The sequence below is a fragment of the Equus quagga genome, chromosome 7 (assembly GCF_021613505.1).
Source record: "Equus quagga isolate Etosha38 chromosome 7, UCLA_HA_Equagga_1.0, whole genome shotgun sequence".
Classification (NCBI taxonomy): domain Eukaryota; kingdom Metazoa; phylum Chordata; class Mammalia; order Perissodactyla; family Equidae; genus Equus; species Equus quagga.
In genome coordinates this window covers 62,617,313-62,637,967 of record NC_060273.1, presented here as the reverse complement: position 1 = coordinate 62,637,967, position 20,655 = coordinate 62,617,313, and the positions used below count along the sequence as shown (strand labels likewise).

Below are 20,655 nucleotides of genomic sequence, written 5' to 3'. Positions count from 1 at the left end.
GCTTCAGCCCAGGGATATGTTTCCTCTGCATTAGGATCCCTCTCTAAAATAAAATTCTTCTATTTTTTTTTTTAAAAATCAATATATCCTTTGTTTACACTTACTACTCCAACTTACTCTTTTTTTTTTAGTCAACTCTGTGGCACTGAACGTTCCATGAAGGCAGGAACCATGTCTGTCTTACTCACTGTTATATCCTCAATCCTGAAAGTGTGTGGCATAGAGGAGAGGCTCAGTAAATATTTGTGGAAGGAAAAAATGAGTGACTCCTCATCCACGATAAACTTAGCTACAGTGATAAACTTCAGTAAGGTAATGTTGCTTATAAGAAGGTTCTGTGGCCATCAGCACATTAAGAATAACAATCTACATGGAATATATAATCTTCAAATTGCAAGAGCCACTGATTTCAGGCACCTAATGTGTGCCAAGCCCTGGGCTAGGTATTTCAACTCTCAGAACTCTTCAAAATCGCGATGACTTGTCCCATTTTAAAGATGGGAGCACTGAGACCTCTAAGGCTCAGGTATTGGTAAGTAGCAGTGGGGAGATTTGATCCTCAGCCAATGGCCTCCAAAATCTATGCCTTTTCCCTCACACTCTGCCTTGTCCCAGACTTCTCTTCGGAATAGTGCCTGTTTTTTCCCAATGAAATGAACAGTGGTTTACCCATCAAATTAAATGGGGACACAAAAACTCAATGGGTACAACAACTTATACATATTATTATTACTATTATTATCATATTATTACTACTATTTTTTAATCCCAAAATTTAAATGCCAGATCTACTAAGAAAACTGTTTAGGTAAAACGGTTTAGTTTAATACATGGAAAGGATGAACTACGAATACCAAGAAAAATAAATGAGATTTCATGAAATACTGAAAACAGTATTTTTTTTTTTTTTTTACTGGGCAATTGAGGAGGGAAAACATCAGGCTAAGAGCAAGGAGATAGAGTTTCTAATCACTTGCTTTGTCACTAATAAAGCTCCTTAGGCTGTGTGCCTCAGTTTACAGATCTGTAAAATGGAGCTAATCTGTGCCCTCACATTTGTGTGAAGAGAATTCTCTGAAATATTACTCCTTAAAGGTCTCTAAAACTCTGCAAGTACCATTCAGATGTAAGTTACTATTAAACTCATAATGGTCAGGGATTTCGTTTGTTCTGTTTTAAGCTGTCCATAGGCCAAGACTCAGATGCTGATCTTTAAGAGAACATATGGACGGCCAGAATAGGACACTCCTAATCCTATAGGCACAGAAAGAAAGACTCAATATTTTTAAAGATATTCTGAGATGTACACCATACTTCCGAGATTAGAATCTGGCTTTTCCACCAAGATTGTGTAGAGAAACACAGGTTTTAAACACTGTTTGTAATAGTTTCAAAGATAATCAGGTTGATCTCAACCAATTTTCTTTTCTAAAGAACTTTCTAATAAATAAAAAAGAGACGTCAATTTTCACCTTTTTCTTTGTCTTTGTAATGAGTGTGTGTGTGTGTGTGTGTGTGTGTGTGCGTGTGTATGTGTGAGAGAGAGAGAGAGAAACCAAACTTGACGCAGGTCCAGGGTTCTTCGAACTAACTTTCCATTTTGTAAGGGGACTTCAACCAACAGTGCATGCAAGACTATTAAAAATGATGTTTTGAGGTGTACTGCTAACAGATCAGAACACTAATGAGCTGGAAACATATTAAAAACAGGGAGAAATTATTGTTCTATTGAACAATAATAAATTGCAAGTGACATGACAGATCTTCAGACAGAGTTAAAAAAAAAAAAAACAAGCTTTAGTCAAATCATGGTTGCTTTGGAAAGGTGAAAAGGCGGAGGGGGAACAGCCTCCGGCCACTGGGAGAGTTGCCCGGTTGCGCTCCTGCCTCCTCAGTGCGCACCATCGCCCGAGTAGAGCGCACCGGGCAGCGCAGCAGAGCACTCAGGACACTAGCAGGGAGCGAGGCCACACGAAAAAGCAGCAGCTAACGTCACGGAACAAAATATCCTAAAACTTACTTTGATAGCTTCCAATTCATCTTCTCAAAAAGAAAAGAAAAAGTTATTTCAACCTTGAAACGCCATTCAGGAGTGTCCATGCCCTACAGAAGGGCCTACTCACCCACCTCCCCATGTACGCAGTACCAATATTTGGTCAACAGAGCAGCAAACGAGCAAAGAAAGTTCTTAAGGGATTCTTGATATTGACAAAAGAGGTTTTTTTTTTAAAAAATCATCACAATCTTTACATGAACCAAAACTTGAGAATCTCACCAAAACCCTATACGACATGTACAGTGACCATGTCCAGATTAGAAATGCACACGAGCAATCTGATTATTATTTTCTCTTTTTTCTCTGCCCTGGCACTGAAAGTGTTAAAGAAAACAATGAAAGAACAAGTAAGTGTACAGGGTAGGATTTACTGCATTTACTTTTAATCTCTGGCCCTTCACTCTGTAGCTTATCAGGCCTCTGTCAGTCCTTTTTGCTCCTTTATATTTCGTGAGGAGCCCCCCATGCTGCCACTGAGAGACAGAGCCCAAGTGTCTATAAGCTTTTTGTCAGGTAAAAAGAGAAGAAAAAGGAAAGGAACAAGAGGGAAAAGCAAAGCTAAGAGGCATCTATTAGATGTCACGAGGCTTTTGTATTCACGTCAATGATTCAGGATTAGAGTATTTGAAATAATCTTATTGAGAGGAATCAAAGGCCCACCGAGTGAGAGGCTGCTCGGTAGCATATGGCAAAGGCACGAACAATATCTTATTAAAGATGTGTTGGCTAACACTATTACTTTATATTATATTACAAAACTATTGTGCCTCAAACAGTTAGCGGGATGGTATAGTTACCGAGTGCCACTTTGGAGGTTATTGTGTGGGATCAAGCTATATAATTTGCCAGCTTCTCTAGTTAAGTCTCTACAAGTGGGGTTTGGAGGCAAGTTTTGAACTGGAAGCAAGCACTTCACCTTCAAAAATAAAAATCCCCAAAGCACACTGAAGACCACTCTGTTCCCACTGAAAGCAGAGTATACATTACGTGGCTGGAACGCCAATGGCATTCTCTTCCCCAGGATCACCTTCATTAAGCTTGCATCATTTACCATATGTGACCCCCACCTACCATGGAAAATATACAGGCGTGTTTTGTTTTTGGTTTTTTGGGGGTTTTTTTCCGGCTTGACTCCCTTCTCCATGAAGAATATACACACACCCAAACACACACACACACTCAGCTTCACACATTAGCAGGTTAAGGCAATTAAAATTCTATTACAATAAGTACAGTAATGTTAAAAAACTTCATTTGCTTGGGACAAAGGCTTGTACCTGGAGAAAGAGTTTGCAAAGGAGATTTATCATCATCCACCCACACCTTTGAAGGCAGTAAGTAACCATAGACAAACCTGCACTGTTCACCATATTTCACTGATGGCAACTGGAGTAATCAGGTCACTTTTATATTGGCCTGGACAGTATATAGTTACACAATTTGCAAACGGAGAGCTGAGATGCCAGGAGGGAAAAGAAGGAAGAAGTAGTAGTCTATTTCAGATAATACCTCGAACAAATTTAAATGGCCAAAATACCATCTCTTTACATGCAGGCACCTCTAAATGGAGTTTGAAAAATCTGGTCAATTTTTACTAGAGACTTTTAGGTCAGGTAGGTGCTGGCAGTAGGAAGAAATGTGGGGAATTTATCAATGGAGAGCACACTTGGGACAGTTTGGGGTTTTTTTTCCGTTCTAAGTAACTTCTTTTAGAAAAGTAAAAGCATATTTAATACAGTGATATATTCGCATCACAAACTGTGCAAAGTTGCTAGATGACACACAGGGGACTGTGTACTGCTTTTCTTTATTTTTTCAGAACTGTTACAAAAGCAAAGTTATGATGACATGGGATAAAACCCACACCATGAGCTGACACCCGGGCCAGCTACACATGTACACTGCTGATTCTCTGAAGCTCTGTTAAATACATTTCTTGGAAGTTGCTGCCATTATTTCCTTTACAGGAAAACCACTGTTGTTCATTACACAGTGTCTGCAGGAGTATTATACCATGTAAAAGTACTTTGCATTATGATATATTGTCAGCATATTTGAAATGCATTTTAAATGTATCCTGGTTGTGTATTTGGGAATAGCTGATAGTAAATAGAATATAACTGCTATTAGCTTATTGTATTTGTTATTTTCTTATCATGGTAGCAAACTGCACACAAATGTACAGGGCTCGGCTCCTATTCAGAATGGTATGATCTGCTATGTGATCAAATTGAGAGCGATACTCTCTCACATAAGTCTCATCGCCAATAATCATATGTGAATTCCCACTGAGAAAACAAATGTTTAAATACACTAGGGTTAATAAACCACCGTAAATTCAGGCTCATGTCAATGCTGGCTTTTCACTTTTGGAAAAATGCAAACCACTCCAACCAACCAAGAGGACAGCAATTATCCTGCTGGAGGCAATTTTAATGGGTGAATTCCTCCTCGTTTTATTTTAACGGAGTGTTCAAGGTTAGGAAATCAGGTGATATTAAGGCTTATCAGAACTCCAAAAAATGCACTGACACCTCTGTTCTTCATGCCCCAGACAGTTTTTTGTGTAACTTACAGAGTGATTATGCTTAGTGATTGGTCCTTCTAAAAACTGGATGAAGACCAAACCATTGAGTCGAAAGGTCAACAAAATGAAGTCATGAAACTCTGATTAAAAGCCTCATTTGCAACTTTAATAAAAGTATATGTTTATGTTCATATTAGGTGAGGACTTTATTTTTACAGAAGATAAGAAAGAAAAAAATTTTAATAAATTTTGGGATTTACGTCTGATGATAAAAGACAGAGGGAAAATCACTTACTGTTGAGAGGCCCAGCTGCCTTCACAATCTTAAGATTGCGAATACAAGAATTAGGAGATACCCCACCCTGCTCAATGGTAAAACAAAAAGAAAACAACCCGCACAACTATATCCTAATTCTAAAGTTGTACTATTGTCTCCCTATTATGCAGATGAACATATATGTTACATAAACACACGGGGATCGATTTAATCAAGAAATTAGCTTGGTGATAAGACGAGACTGCACTTTTCTGAAAAGTCCTATCACAGCATTTATATCTCTTCGATGAAGAATGGGTCTTAAATAAAGCTGTTTCTCTCAACAACCCTGACGTGGTTAAGCTTTTCTGTTCATATGATGCACGACATGTAAAATCAACAGGTAAAACAAGCATTCTAATATTTTCACTCCTGAATATTCTATTCCAGAAAATAATCATAAAACAAACACAACTGGTGTCACTTAAATGAAAGAGACCTAGCTGTGTAAGATCTTTAGAAAATCCTGGAAACAACAAATATAGGCTTTTTTTTCTTTTTAGAAGACCCTTGGGTACGTGTGGCCTAAAGCACAGTAATCTAAACAGACTAGGTTTGCATGTGACAAAATTCACATTTTTTTTTAATGTTGAATGTCAAGGCTTACATGTCAAACATAGATACGGGAATTTTTATAAATGGAAAAGAAAGACAAATCTATTAAAGCGACAATAAGCAAATGCAAAATCTTTAGATGCATATTAGTCAACATGCTTTAAAAACGGATGCTTTTAATACTGGCTGTGAGGAACTCAAAACTGGCAGGTTATGGAGCCACATTATATCTCAAAAGGACTATGTCTAAACACACACGAGACAGGAGAACTCAATTTGAGGAGGAATTTTACCCTTCATTATTTCTATCTATTAAAAGGAAAAAATCCACTTGTTAATCTCTCAGGATCCACAGTAGAAGGACAGGAAGAACTGGGCTCTCATTGTCTCCCTTTACTTAGTGGTCTAACTTCTTCATCAAACACACTCATCCTAAATTGAAAAGCCAAATAAACAAACAAATATTGAGCTGTCCTCTATCCTGCCCTGATGGAAAAAAGCGACACACATCTGGCTGGAAACCTCAGGGCTCTGTGTGAAAGGAATCTTATAGTACAATTTGGAGAAAGCAATGTTTCCGTAAGACCATATGTGTTCATCCACGTCATTGCTCAAAGACAGTTTAGTGAGTCAACGGTAGGAAAATAAAGAGTTTTGTGAAGCAAATCAAGAATGGATGGTAATCCTAACTAACTAGATACAGAATAACAGTCTGCACACTTAATATATTCAGTTCAAGCATTTCTAAAGAAGTTTCCACACAGAAAATGGAAGCTTTTTTATAGCTTCAGAAAAACTGGGTTCCCAATTCAAACTACCCTATGTGACTTTTGTCATTATCATCTTTTCTGATTCTTACAAAGTAAACCTAATTAAGAACCTCCCTCATTAGTCTTCCAGAAAAATTAGCACAGCTTATGCTAATTACTCCTGCAAAATTTAATAAACTCGTTGAAATGGGAATAGACTAATGAGGTTTTATTTATTGAACTGAGGTAACTCCAAGGAAAAAGGTTAGGACACAAGGATATCCAATGTGATAATAAAACTACATTTTATTCAATTTCTAAACATGAATTTTATTGCAAACCTTTTAAATTCAAATAGGAGTTACTGTGTGAATATGTTAAATCAATCTCCATCTTAATTCAATAACTGCAAGTCATATTTTGCTTTTTACTTTAACAATAATTACCACACATAGCCCTTTACCCCAACGATAATGAAATTTACTGTTATTAGTTCCTGGTCATCAGGTATTAAACATAACACATTTGACTTTTCCCATGTCTACACAGCGCAAATATCTGGATCACTGGGCACAGGCTGGGTTTTATCATTCTTAATCAAGCTGTTTGGCATCAGGGAGTAATATAACCTGGCCGTCAACTCTAGATGCCCACTTCCTCCATTTACAGAAATTTTCCTACCAACTTTTTGGAAGCGCCTTGACAAACTGTCGCAATTGTAAAAAGAATTTGGGTCATATTTTTCTTATTTTGTTGCATGCTATTAGAAAAGAATGAAGTAGAAACCCATTTAACATCACCGCATGCCACTGCTGATTTTGTTAATTCCACTTTTTTGATAGAATATGCCACGCTCATGTCCCCAAATCACTGGTAGCAAATAATACAGCCAAAAATTAGCACAGAAATAGCTTACCCTGCACCATTGCCGTATGACCAGAAAGCCTCTTCTATCTCTCCTATAAATAGTTTTCCTGAATAGCCACTACTAAAAGTCTTTTGACTGATAAAAATAGCAGTGTTCTTCCAAAATCCGAAGGACAAGCAAAGGAAGCTAGAAATTACTGGTGCCCAAAAGGTGACTGCGTGTTAAAACTATGCTAAATCCTAACACAATGGTCGCCTGTACCCTCAGCTCCATAATTGCATATTGTATGCATCTTGTAAAAACAGTTACTATTGCTACTGAATGCAGGCCCCGTAACCCATTTTTACAAAATATGCAGGGATTCACAGGCATAAATCGGAAAGCAAATCAAACCCTAAGCACGTAACGCAGATATTATGCAATCGGTAATACAGAATCAAATTGGAAACTATGAAATTCAAACACGGTTGCCATCGTTTTTTCTTCCTTTGCAGCAATTTTATGGAATTGAAAAATCTTTTCTATTTTGCCCTTCCTTGTGTGAGTTCTTTTCTTGTTGTTTTCCTCTTCTCTCGATGTTAGAAATGGAAGTCTCACATATCAGCATAGACAGGACTGGAGCTTTTAAAACCTCTGGCAGACTGAAGAACAAATAAATTCTGAAAACTCAGATGCAAATAAAAATAGCTAAATGGGGTTTTGCATATCAGCTGGCATCACTGCTTGAAAAGAGTTCATGGGAGACAGTGGCAACGGCCAGCAAATAAACATATGTTGGGACTTGTGCTGATACACTGGGTTTCAGCCGTTTTTAAAAGACGCCTCTCTTAAGAGACCAAGATTGGCTACACACTGTTTTCGACTTTGTCAAACCAAAAAGGAGAAAAATGAAAAGGATAAACGTCGTGAATAATATCTCTAAAGCCACCAACAGTATAAAGTGCATACTTATTTTGCCTAAATTGTTTGAACTACCCCAGCCAAGAAAAGGTTTTAAGTACCCTACTGGGACAGATGCAAGGCGGCAACAATAGAAGCCACACTAATGCAATCCAGGTAACACAATCCTGTTTCAAAAACACGGGCCTGGCTAATTACAGCGCCGCTGAGTCAAGTTTCGTAGGCCATCGCAACCCACAGGAACAGGTCAAAATCAAATGTTATTCAAACCACAGTCATATCAACCTTCTGTATCAGAGTCACAGCTTAAAACCCAACGAGGAACTTAAAAGCTTAACCCATTCACAAGCCAAAAAAAGTGTTTTCACTGTGGGTGGCAAGGTAAGGTTCTTGTCATCATCTAAACCCAAAGGAACTGTGTGGCCAGAACAAAATGCTGATGGCTCCAAAGTTTGGGGGAATATTTGAGCTGGTCCTTTGATTAGAACGCTTTCTTTTTGATAGAAGAGTGAGAAAAACTTGCTTAAAATAACAAACGGAATTTTGAGGAAGTGTATTTAAATGCAACAAACAGCATAAGGTTATATTTATTTTTTACCTTATTCCTTTGCAGATTTATCTTCCAAGGCAGAAAAAGAAATTACCTGAATGGCACGTCTGCTCTAGCAGATAAACACCTTATTCTAATTCTATAGGCGACAGACAACCCCACTACCCGTTAAATGCTCACATGTGTTAACTGTGAATCAAGGATATTAATACTTATTTATCAAGCAAAAGTGTATGGTTTTAGTGACTATTAGATAGTTAATTAAAATATCTGACTGAAACGGAAACTTTATAAAGCTACTTGGCAAGCAAAATTGGGTTTAAGCCTGGAGAATCACATAAGCCAAAAGCAACAATCAATATTTGGACATCAATTATGATGAAGCCAACATTTTTCCAGTTAACTGAAAAATGATAAAGCAAGCCCCCAAAAGGCAAAGAATTAGAAAAACAGATAGGTGGGGGAGGGGGACTGTCAAAAATCAAAATTACCAAACCCAAAAGGGACTCGTGTCCAGCTCCATTGCCTCAGTGAGGGATAAGTCAGTCTTATTTGCAAGACTCTGTTCCGGCTGGTGGAGGATGCTAGCTCTTTTCCTAGCTGACAACTGACAGTATCTATAAACCTTCCAGGCCATTTAACTCTCAATGAGTAATGCTATGTAACAAATGGTTTATCATACATGTTTCCATACAATGAATTTCAATAATTAAAATGTAAAATGAATATTTGGAATGCGACTTTGCATAATATGTGCACACACTGACTCGAAATTGCACCGAACAACTAAAACAGATTTATTGTTCTACAGTGATTTACTTGGTCATGTCAGATTAGTAATATGGATCTGTTTAAAAACACAATAATTAAGACAAGCAGGATAAATTAATCAACTTACAATACAATATGAACTGCAATCAAACCCGGGAAATAAGAGTAGAAAATCTTGGTTCACAGATCTCTTTAAAACTGTTTTTATGCATAAATAAAACCTTAAAATGTAGATGGATTATGTCCAACAGAACTACTGTAGCTAAAAGTGATAATGATTCAAACATTTTTCAAATAAAAGTTAAATATTTATAAGCACCCCACCACATTTCATAAATCACAAACTATTATTATTTTATTTCTGAAGCTTCCTGGCACAGCGTGAGGATTGAGCCATAGAAAGTCAGGAAAGAAAAAAATATTCCTTTAGGAGCATGAATCAGACACAAAACCAGAGCAATCCAAGAAAACAGGCCTCCAAAGAACATTCCATATGGCTTTCCCAGGAATCGCAATAGCTCGGCACAGCTTAAGTCATGACCAACAGGCAAATTTCGGCCACATGCATTCCTAACCCTCGCCCATGAGCAACACAAGGCAGGTGTTTCATTATAATGAGGAATAAGAACCCAGTGAAAGCAGAGTGGTCCCTACCTGTCAATTATCACTGGATCTGAGGGAGTCTCATTTCGGTTGCCACAGCTTTTCTTGTCACAACAGCGGCTATGGAGCAAAAGCGAAAGGATTTAGTACAACCATTACAATGTAAAATCATCATTTAGGCAGACAGAAGGTTCAAATTGCTGGGTTGCAAATGCTAGAATTACCACAAAGCCATACCTGGCAATCAACGGATCCCTGGGACAGAAAATTCTATTTGGGTCACCTATGGGTTAATGGCCAGGCTTAACCTCTCCCTGCACAAAGGAGGGAGGGAGAGGGACTCTCCCGGGCCACGAGCCACGACTGACAGCCCTGAGATGGGGTCTCCCCATCACTGCCCGCGATATGGGAAGAGTTCACTGTGAAACGCATTATTATTACCTCTACCCAATGAGAATATTCAGGGTTGTGGGTGGCTCAAACGTTCTTCCCTCAAGATCACACTAATTGTGTGGAACGCGTCAATAATGAGGTATGAGTGATTTCTCCCCCTCTAGTCATTTTGCATTAAATGGATTCCTTTTTCTTCTTTCTCTTTCATGGGAGACATTTTCTTCAACCACAGGCTTTCCAAAATCCTAAAGCTATAACTGTTTGTTAAGACAAAGAGGCAAGATACAAGGAAGTGGACAGCCACATGTGTTTTGGCTTTTGTGCCCTGCACTGTGCACTGTTAAACTTTCTGAAAGCATCATAGAAAACTGATCCAAAGCCCAGCACAGCCCGGACAGTGGATGCTCTTTATTACGTCAGAGAAAAACCAGCGGTGGACAAGAAAAGCATCCACTATCAAAATCTGAGCCCAGCTGTGACCTTAAGGCTCTCAGGGTGTTTTTTTTAACTGAGAAGCTTCTAATCGGTAAAAATTAGGGTTTTTGAAAATTACCCAGGATCAATGGAAAACTATCCATCTGAGACTTGTTTGCAAATAAGAAATGTGTCCGCTGGCCAGTCTACACCCAGGGGCACACTATAAAAGCACATATTTGATCAGTTAAGGAGGTGAGGAAATTATCCCAGGGTTATACGTTACCATGCACCACAAGTAATATATGCACTTTTCTCCCTCTCTCTTACACAGGCATGCACACACACACACATTTGACTTAGTGAATCATAGAGCCTAAATTTAGAGAGCTGCTGGAGAGAACCAAACATTGAACTCCATTTTCAGGACCCAGAAATATATTCCTGCATAGGGAGTCTTTCACCAAAGTCGGGAGGTCTCTTTCTTGGCAGTAACTATATCTCTGAGAAGTGAATCGGCTTCCAAATTTGGTGCTAATTCTGTTTGTCTCTCAGATCTCCCGAAAGCAACAGTAAGAATTGTATCTCCTTTGTCAAAGCCCCAGCTAAAATCCACTCCACCCACTGGACAGCCTTTCCCTTTGTGATTCAGAGGAAACGATTTCCTCCAGGCCTGAGCTCTACTACACCAGTACTTTGGGGAGAGACAGCCCAAAGTCTCTCAATACACAGGAGATAGATGAAAGAACAAGGGAATGAGAAGTACAAGTAGTTGGAATGCACGCAAAAAATAATTTAAAAAATTAAACTTTATCCTCCCTGAACGCTGATCCCCTCCACCTCCATTTCAAGGGTTTGCCGGAAGAGCATCATGGTTAAGAACACTGGCTCTGGAATCAGACAGAGTTACCTGTGTCACCTTGAGCAAGGTACTCCACATCATACAGTCTTAGTCTCCTTATCTGTAAAATGGAGCAATTGCAGTACTCACCCCCCAAGGGCAGGGACACAGATTCAAGGTGACAAGAGTATAAAGCTGGGTCCATGACTGGCCCTACTAAGCACTCAGTGAAGGGCAGCCTCATTAGCACTCGCTGCTCCTTCCTCCTCCAGCCTCCTCCTCCAAGTCTGAGCACAGCTGCCCTGCGCTGTGCAGACGCAGCAGATCTCCAAAGGCAGCTCATCGACAGCCCTAGTCCCCTTCACCCAGGGGAGAAACCAATGGATGGGAAGGCCGATTTCCCCTTTCTATTTCCCACTTTTCCCTTTCTTTTTCAGAACAGCAACTGAGCAACGCAAGTCCCCTGTGGCCACACCCTCACCAGCATCCTGCCTGGCCTACGTATCCTCCAGGAACTGTTCCAACTTGCCTGATGAGAATTGTGGACTAGAATCTACATCTTTTTTTTTCTGGGAAAGATTCACCCTGAGCTAACATCTGTTGCCAACCTTTCTCTCTTTTTTTGTCCCCCCCGATGCCCCAGTACATGGTTGCATATTCTAGTTGGAAGTCCTTCTGGTTCTTCTATGTGAGCTGCCGCCACAGCATGGCTACTGACAGATGAGTGGCATGGCTCCACGCATGGGAACCGAACTCGGGGCAGTGAAGTAGAGCACATCGAACTTTAACCACTAGGCCATCAGGGCTGGCTCCAGAATCTACATCTTAAGCCTATCTGATTCTCTCCCTCCCCACTACCACCACCCTCATCCAAGTCATTTTCATTTCTTGCTGGGACTCCTGCAGTGGCCGCCCACCTGGTTTCGCTGCCTCCACTCTTGACTTCCTGCAACAGCCAGAGTGATCTTTTCAAAACGTCAATGGGACTGTGTCGCTTCACTGCCCAAGACCTTTTAATGGCTTCCCACAGTACTTAGAATAAATCCATGGCATGACACGATGCCAGACCACCTCCCAACCTCCTGTCACTCTCCTCCAACTTGCCGAGCTCCAGCTTCACTGGCCAATTTCAATCTCTGTGAAGTGCCACGCTCAGCCTGACCTCAGGCCTCCCCGCCTGGACTCCTCTTCCTCCAACCCCTCCCCAGTTGGCCAGCCTCTACTCCCCCTTCAGATCCAGTCTCTAGGCTCATTCCTGAGAGAGGCTGGCCCTGACACCTGCCCTTAATCGAAGTTAGGTTTCTCCTGGTTTTTCCATTCAGGGCACTTAACACAATGCAAATTATATTCCTGTACATATATTTGTGAATTTTTGGTTACTATCTTTCTCCTCCCACTCCCCTCCCCAACTAACCCATAGGCTTCGTAAAGGAAGAAACTGTCAGTTTTATTTACCTAAAGAGTAGCGTAAGGCCTGGGATACAATAGAGAAGCTCAAATATTGGCTGGCTGATTGATTGATTGATTGAATGACTTCATGAATGAATGTAATATACTGAGGGGAATACAATCCAAGAAAATAGGAAGGTGATAGATAAAGAAAACCAAGCTGACCCTCTGGGCAGACACTGCTGGTGGAAGGAAGGTTCACCCCCACCCCACCCCACACACCAAACCCCTCCTTCCAGCAAGTGCCACACTAAGCTGGAGATTTGTCCTCTGACTTAAGCATCATCCTCATCCCCTTAAAATAAAAGGGGTTTGAGAGCAGCTAGACAAAATGAAGCTCAGCATAAATGAGAACCTCCTCTCTCTGCTGTGCTCCAAGGGACACAGGGAAAAAGGCAGATATGAAGAACAGAAGTGCAGAAGGAAGGACAGAAAAGGAATAAAGTGACGAAATGAAGGAAAGAGGAGAAAACAGAATAAGGGGCTGGAGGTCACTTAACACTTATAAAGAAAACTTTAGGCAAAGTATGAAAAATAGCCCAACAGGTTTCCTGTCTCTTGGGTCATGTCACTGCATCACATAGGCAGCATTCCCAAAATGGGGCTCCTGGGCTCTGCTCTGCACCTGGGGTGGCGACAAAATAGTGTCTACAGCATGAGCCCATTTAGAGAAAGAAAAAATACATACACACACACATACATAAGCATGTATACATATACATGTATATATGGAATTCCGTGCAGCATTAAAAAGAACCAAGGTGGGTTTTTACACACTATCAGGGAGAGAAGTCTACATTATACTGTAAATTGAGAAGCCAAGTTGCAGAACAGTATGTATAGCATGGTCCTATTCCTGGGAGGAAAAGAAAAGAGTGAAAAAGAGAGAGGGAAGGGAAGAGAGCCTTTGTCCCAAGCATGGTTCACGGCCTCACTTCACTCACACCTCTCTCTGCACAAAGTCATGGCGTGGAAAGGCCTCCCTGCCATCCCAGAGCTCTCCAGCCCCTTGCCCTGCTTCACTCTTCTTCCTACACTCACCACATTATATTTCATATTTATTTGTCCATCTCTCACTAAAATATATGCCCCACGAGGACAGGGTCTTAGACTGTCTTGTTCACCGCTGTATCCCCAGCAACTGGTTCAGAGCCCTGCACACAACAGGCTCTCAGAAAATATTTTCTGAATGAATGAAGAGAAATTTCAAAGCAGTAACCTACAGGGAGTGGAATAAGAAGTGGGGAAGAACGGAGGGTGCATATTTTATTTACATACTTCTGCAAGCATCTGGATGGATTGCATCATTCCTGTCCTATTAAAAACCAGTGGCCAGTGGGGGAAGAAAGGTCTTCCCTTAGAGTGAGCTGACGTCTATCCCCCTGTAGCTCCCTGGTTATAACCCAAGAGGCAAGCAGAGCAAGGACATGTCCTTCTTCCCCATGACAGCCTTTCCTGTCCACAGAAGTGCTCCCCTGCTCTAAGCTGACCTGCCCCCTAGTTCCTTCTACTGAACTGAGAAGAACCAAGAAAGGTGGGCACCAACCTCCACTGTACACTAGATGGGCATTAACCAGGAAAGACAGGCTGAAAGAAGAACAGATTCGTTTATGTTTAAGGCAGAAGAGGGCTCAGATGGAAACAATGCAGCATACAGAAAAACAGACACAAAAGCACACCAAGGGCAAGGTTACCATGTTAATGAAAGAAATCACAGTGATGACCGTGCCCTCATTACTGTGTGACTAATGGATCTTCAGCCATTCAAAAGGGTGGCTTCTAGGCTCCTACTATGTGTGTCAGGCACTGTACCAGGCATCTCTCAGGGGGCTTGGCGTTTCCTAATTTTCTTTGTCACAGAGCAGAATTTCCACTATTTTACATGGTGCCTCAACCTGCCACCCAAGTGGCAGGAGAGCAATGTGGCTTGTCACAGGAGGGAGCAGTCAGCACCTGGTGTCGTATGGACACTGTCGACTCAGAACAGCAGCCCTTTCCCCAACAGCCTCATGGGTCTCCCAGACAATTCTGCACACTCAGGGATACACCTAACACAGGTGGTGTATCTCCAGTGAGCTGTCATGCAGCTCCACAATCAGGGCAAGAAACATCTAGATGTTTCCTAGTCGTGGGACCTATAGATCCTTATCCTAGGGATGTGGAACTTTTTCCTACAAGTAGAGGCTCTCTCAACTGGAGAAAAGCATCATGTCAATCTCTAAGTTTTACAATAAAAAACAAAATTATCTTGCTTATTTATCCAAAGTGGCTAGAGAATGAGATACATAAATTATCTGACTAGTCTGATTAATAGCTATAAGGATAACTTCATTCTTTCCCTCAGTTTACACTGTCAAGTTTTCCTAGTCTCTTTTTTAAAAAAAAAAAAAAAAAAAAGACTTGTTCCTTCTTTTCTCTTGAGTTAGTTTCTTCAGTGTTCAACTTTCTCCTCGCCAGAGTCTCCATCCCTCCTGGTCACCTTAACCCTATAAAATCTGGCTTCCAGGTCTCAGCTCGTACTTGAATCTCCCCTCTCAAAGTCCACCAGTGACCTGTGGGTGCTGTTCTCAGTCTGCACGGCCATCAGGATCTCCCCAGCCTTATTAAATGAATGACTCCCCATCTTTGAAACAACCTCCTTTTAGTTCTATGCCCCATATGCTCAAGGTTCTTTATCCTAATTCTTGAACACACCCTCCCTCCTTGCTAAGTGTGATTATTCCCCAAGAAGGTATCCAAGGACTCTTCTCTTTCTATTCTCCCATCCTTGGCAATCCCTTGTAAGCCCAAGCTTCAACTCTCACCTTTGGGAAAAGACCTCTGAAGCTGGTTACCTTTCACCTTGACTCTCTTCCCAGCTCCAAGCCACAGGTCCACCCATCTGCAGACCTCTCTACAGAGAAATCCTGCCTGGACCAACAAGCGGGGCGAGACACTTCATGCGTCCTCTAAAATCCCTGTCCTGTCTCACCCTCCTCCTCATTCCTAAGGCTACCACCCACCCGCAAGAATGTCCTCCCTTCTCTGAACAGCCGCAGTCCTTTGCCTCACCTCTCGTCACAGCCAACCCTTCCTACACTGCAGTCTAGTTATCTGCTCTTGGGTCTCACCTCCCAGGCTAACCTATGAGCAATCTTACTGCAGGACCCAATCCTTTTTAGCTCTACATTCCACAGTGCTTTGTACATAGTAGGTACTAAAAGAATGAATGAAAACATTCTTACCCACCACCCCTGGAACGGACAGAGTACATTAATGTTTTAGGAGACACTTCACTTCCTTTCAATCTTCTCTTATCATCTTTCACTCTGAGCAACCACATGCCAGGGACTTAGCTAGACACTGGGATATTGCTGCTACTGCTACTGCTGCTCCTACTGCTTCTATTACTATTAATACTAATACTATAGCCACTACTATTAACCACAACAACAGACATTCAGTACTTACTATGTATCGGGCACCATGATAAGCATTTATGGGGATGACAGCATTTAATCTTAACAACCACCCTATGAGATAAGTAACATTGGCCCCCCAGTTCACACATGGGACAACTGAAGCACAGACGAGAACCAAGTAACTCCCCTGCCTTCAAGGAGCTCTTAGTCCAGCAAAGGAAGGCGGCCCTGGACACACAGTCACCATGTGCTGAGTGCTATGAAGGAAAAGCACAGGCTATAACAGGATGCGTAACAACAGGTCGTAGCTCAGGACAAGGGCCAAGATACTTTCCTGAAGAAACCACGCTTAAGTGGGAATCTGAAGGACAAAACCAGAATAAGGCAGCAAAAGAGGAAGAACATGCCATCTCAAGGGACCGGCTAACTATCGCATGGCCGCACAAGAAGCCAGGCACTGATAACGGAAAGCGTGCTCTCCTAAACAGAACACCCACCCCTGCAACTGTCCTGCGCACCAGAGAGGGAGAAAATCAGCTCCAGGCTGCCTGGGCGGTTGGGAACCCGGTTCGCCTACCAAGCATAGTTCCTATTTTCTATTCATATTTAAAGATTTTATTTTTTTCCTTTTTCTCCCCAAAGCCCCCCAGTACATAGTTGTATATTCTTAGTTGTGGGTCCTTCTAGTTGTGGCATGTCGGATGCTGCCTCAACGCGACTCCATGAGCGGTGCCATGTCCGCGCCCAGGATTCGAAACGACGAAACACTGGGCTGCCTGCAGCAGAGCGCGCGAACTTAACCACTCGGCCATGGGGCTGGCCCTGTCTATTCATATTTAAACACAGGATGTCGAGATACACTTATAACCAAATCCCTTATGGAATCCAGCTTTTAAAAAAATCCTTCATGGGGCCATATTATTTTAAGAACTTAACCACCAGGCGTTAGCAAAATGTAATGATAGATTTCAATTTACCAAAAGTGCAGAAACTCTCCTAGAATTCCACAGAAAGAGCTCTATGCCATCAAGTCAAAGGGGTTTTGTCTCAAAGAGTGGCAATAATTATAATCCAATGGCAGCACATCCTCTACCCAGCTCATGCAGTGGGGTTACCCTCTCAACAGAACAAAATAGATTTCTTAAATTTGCAACCACCTGAGACACAACTCTCTGGTGTTCTTTTTTCCTTTGCCTTTGCCTGCAACAAAACAGAATCATCGCAAGCCCTTTGCTGTCGATCTAAATTCTCTGTGTCTCCTTTACAATCGCTCCAACATACTATAAATATACAGCTTTTGTGACATAAACGCAAAGTTTTATTGTGCCGTTAGCCTTGATAGAAAGCACTGCAGAAAGTTGTTTAGAAATTAAATATCTAAAACAAGCTATTTTAAAATCCAGGGCCCTCACTATTTCATGTCTGCAATGAAGAAATTTCATCTTGGGGAGAGCAAGCTGTCTTTCACACCATATGGCTAATGGTGGTGCATAGCAATTAGCCAGGCTGATTAATGGTGAACAGACTCTAATTTTATGCTTATAATTGAGCCTGCATTTGCACCCCTGGTGCAAATTCAGCACATCCCAACTTCCACTTACAAGAGGCAAGAAATCAAGAGAAATAGAATGGTGCGGAAAGTGAGAATTTTTTTTCCTAAAGCCCCCTAAAGAGCATCAGATTTGCAATTTAAAAGACTGTTAGCCACACAATAGATGACAGGTTTGTGTAATAGGGTCCTGGTGGCCTGGTAAACAAACAGTACCCCTTACACATCTATAGGCAGCCAGGAAAAACGTAATCTGTAACATTAACAGGATGACATTTTGAATATGGCTTTTCCCTCTTAGCCACACAGTACAAACATCATCATTTGCCTTCAGTGGCTTGAGAATTTTATTTTTGCTATTTTTATGTTTCTGAAAAATAGAAAGAACATCAGCAGTAAAGCACACCAACCAGCATAATAAAGTACTTTGGACCCATGAATTTTAAGAACAAGAAAAATATAAACTGCATTAATAGAGGGTAGGCTTGTGTGTGAAAGGCATAATATATCTTTAAGTATTTCAAGAACAGAATTATTTCTAGCATCGTCCAAACATGTACAGATATGAGATGCAAATCTATGATATATAGATATTAGTTGGCCTGCTGGTTGAGATCCATCTTCCAATTTTGCTAGAATCACATGTAATAGAATACGGAAAATTCATTCTAATGCATGCTAATTGTGAGAAGCTAAAGTAGAGATATGGTGGGGAAAATAGTTATAATACAAAGGAGGTCATTTTTAACCCTTTTCAAAATGATTTTACTCATTTAATTCTGAAAAGTGCAATTCAGCTTTAATTGCACAATTGTTGTATACAGTACAACACTATTTTTGCCTAATAATATCTTCTAAGAAATCCATGACCATATTTTTGCTACTGCTTTAAAGTTAGAGAAAAGCAACCTGTTCTGGGAATAATTAACAAGTTTCACAAGTCACTGAAGTGAAAACTTGTGAAACTCCTGTATATGTTAGAATAACGTATTAGGAGTAGGTTTTTTAAAAAGGAAAAAAGGCAATCTTTATACACATACATAATTATAGAAATAGAAGAAGTTAATATTTGGGATTTCACTAAGGAAACATTTTATTTCCACCTGTAGAATTTTAAGATTGTTTTCCCTACAAGTCCACGAGCAGCAAAAAAAAAGCCCACCCATGCCGAAGCGGCAGCTTATGCCCTAAATGGATTGGTCAGCAATAGTCAGGAGCCAAGCATGCTCTGTGCCAGGGAGAGGCTGCACAGCTAACAAAGCAATTAGTAGCCTTTCTCTGATGCATAGTGGCATCTTCATGCTTTATCCAATTACTCAGAATATATCAGGAAGAAAGTACCAGTGCTATTTTATGAAGAATAAGAATCCTAAGCCACAAGCTAAAAAGCTGTTCTCTGGGCCACTCTCTCAAATGTGGAGCACTGGCTGAGGCCATGGAAGTGAATTTCGTCTGTCTGCCTGTTTTCAAATGTGGCTGCACTCTGATCACAGACAAAAATAAAGACATTGGTTTGGGGGTGACATGAGTTTTTATACCTTTCAGGGATTCATCTCTGCTATCCTTCAAAAGCTCACTACAGTTGAGAAATATGAGCTACACTGTCATAGTTATATACGGGGTAACTAAGGTTAAGAGATCAGACACAAGGGGAGAAAAAAACCCCACATTCAACTCAAGGCAGAATGATGCCTATGTGCGAATGGTCCTATTTTTAAGTGGGAAAATTAAAAAGGGGAACTATAACTTTCAAGTCTTATCCAAACAGAGGCTTCTGCTGACATCAATAGAACTTTTACTCATTTTACTAGCAAGGCAGTTGAGCGCATATATTAACACTAAAAGTGTTATACTGTATTTTATTCGATTGAACGGAAGAAGGGGAGGGCACTGCTTTGTGCCCATTAACAGTGTGATATCAAAATGGAAATGTATATCTTTCAGGATGAAATCTAATAAATAATTGAGAACCACTGTGATGCCTGGCACTTTACTACCAAATACGTCTAACAGTTCTTTTTAGATTGTCTAAAACAAGCAAGATAAATGTAGACCCCAAGATAGACCTGAGTTCACCTAGATTTGAGATACAAACTCATCTTCTCTTTGCTAATTAAAGGGCGAAAACAAGGTATTTCTTACCTGCACATGATCTCGTGTGTGAGCAAGACTCGGCACATTTCTGGGTTCTTGTCTTGGCCTTCATACACTATGGCCTGTAAACAAAGGCACAATTTGAGCTAAGAATGGAACCAAGGAGCAGAAAGCAAACTATCACAATTGAGTTCTTGACCACTTCACCACCACTGTGGGCCAATTAGCTTTCAGGAGCTGAAGGCCTCACTGGGCTGATTGTTTCAAGATACCTTGTTAAAGATCAACCCAAATCGAGTGGAAGAGGATATGTTCCTCTCTGTCCCATCCACCACCTCATTATGACGCATGTCTTTGGACCAGTGTGTGAGATGGGCTTCTGTCGCTAAGACAACCACAATTCTCCTTTCAATTCAGAATAAAAATAAATCAAACCAACGAGAAGGAAAAACCCAGTATTTCCTATTGATTTAAAATATAAAAAAGCATATGGATTTGATTTTTTAAATGCTATGTATTTGCTGCCTCATTTCCCTTCTTCCAGTCCCAACATTTAGTGTTCTAGAGCTGCAGAGAAGAAAACAAGTTGGGACACGGTTAATGAGTGCATTCACTAGCT

General features: G+C 40.8%; 1 protein-coding gene across 5 annotated transcripts in view; it reads right to left on the bottom strand.

The window, feature by feature from the left end:
• The window catches only part of EBF1 (EBF transcription factor 1), a 381,707-nt gene that overhangs the window by 346,576 nt on the left and 14,476 nt on the right, over positions 1-20,655 (bottom strand). For all 5 annotated transcript variants that reach the window (XM_046668002.1, XM_046667997.1, XM_046668000.1 and 2 more), the window contains exons 5-6: positions 20,085-20,158; positions 9,947-10,015 (exon numbers count right to left, since the gene is read on the bottom strand). In XM_046668002.1, coding sequence (XP_046523958.1) covers positions 9,947-10,015; positions 20,085-20,158 — 143 coding nt within the window. The remainder of the gene's footprint in view (positions 1-9,946; positions 10,016-20,084; positions 20,159-20,655) is intronic.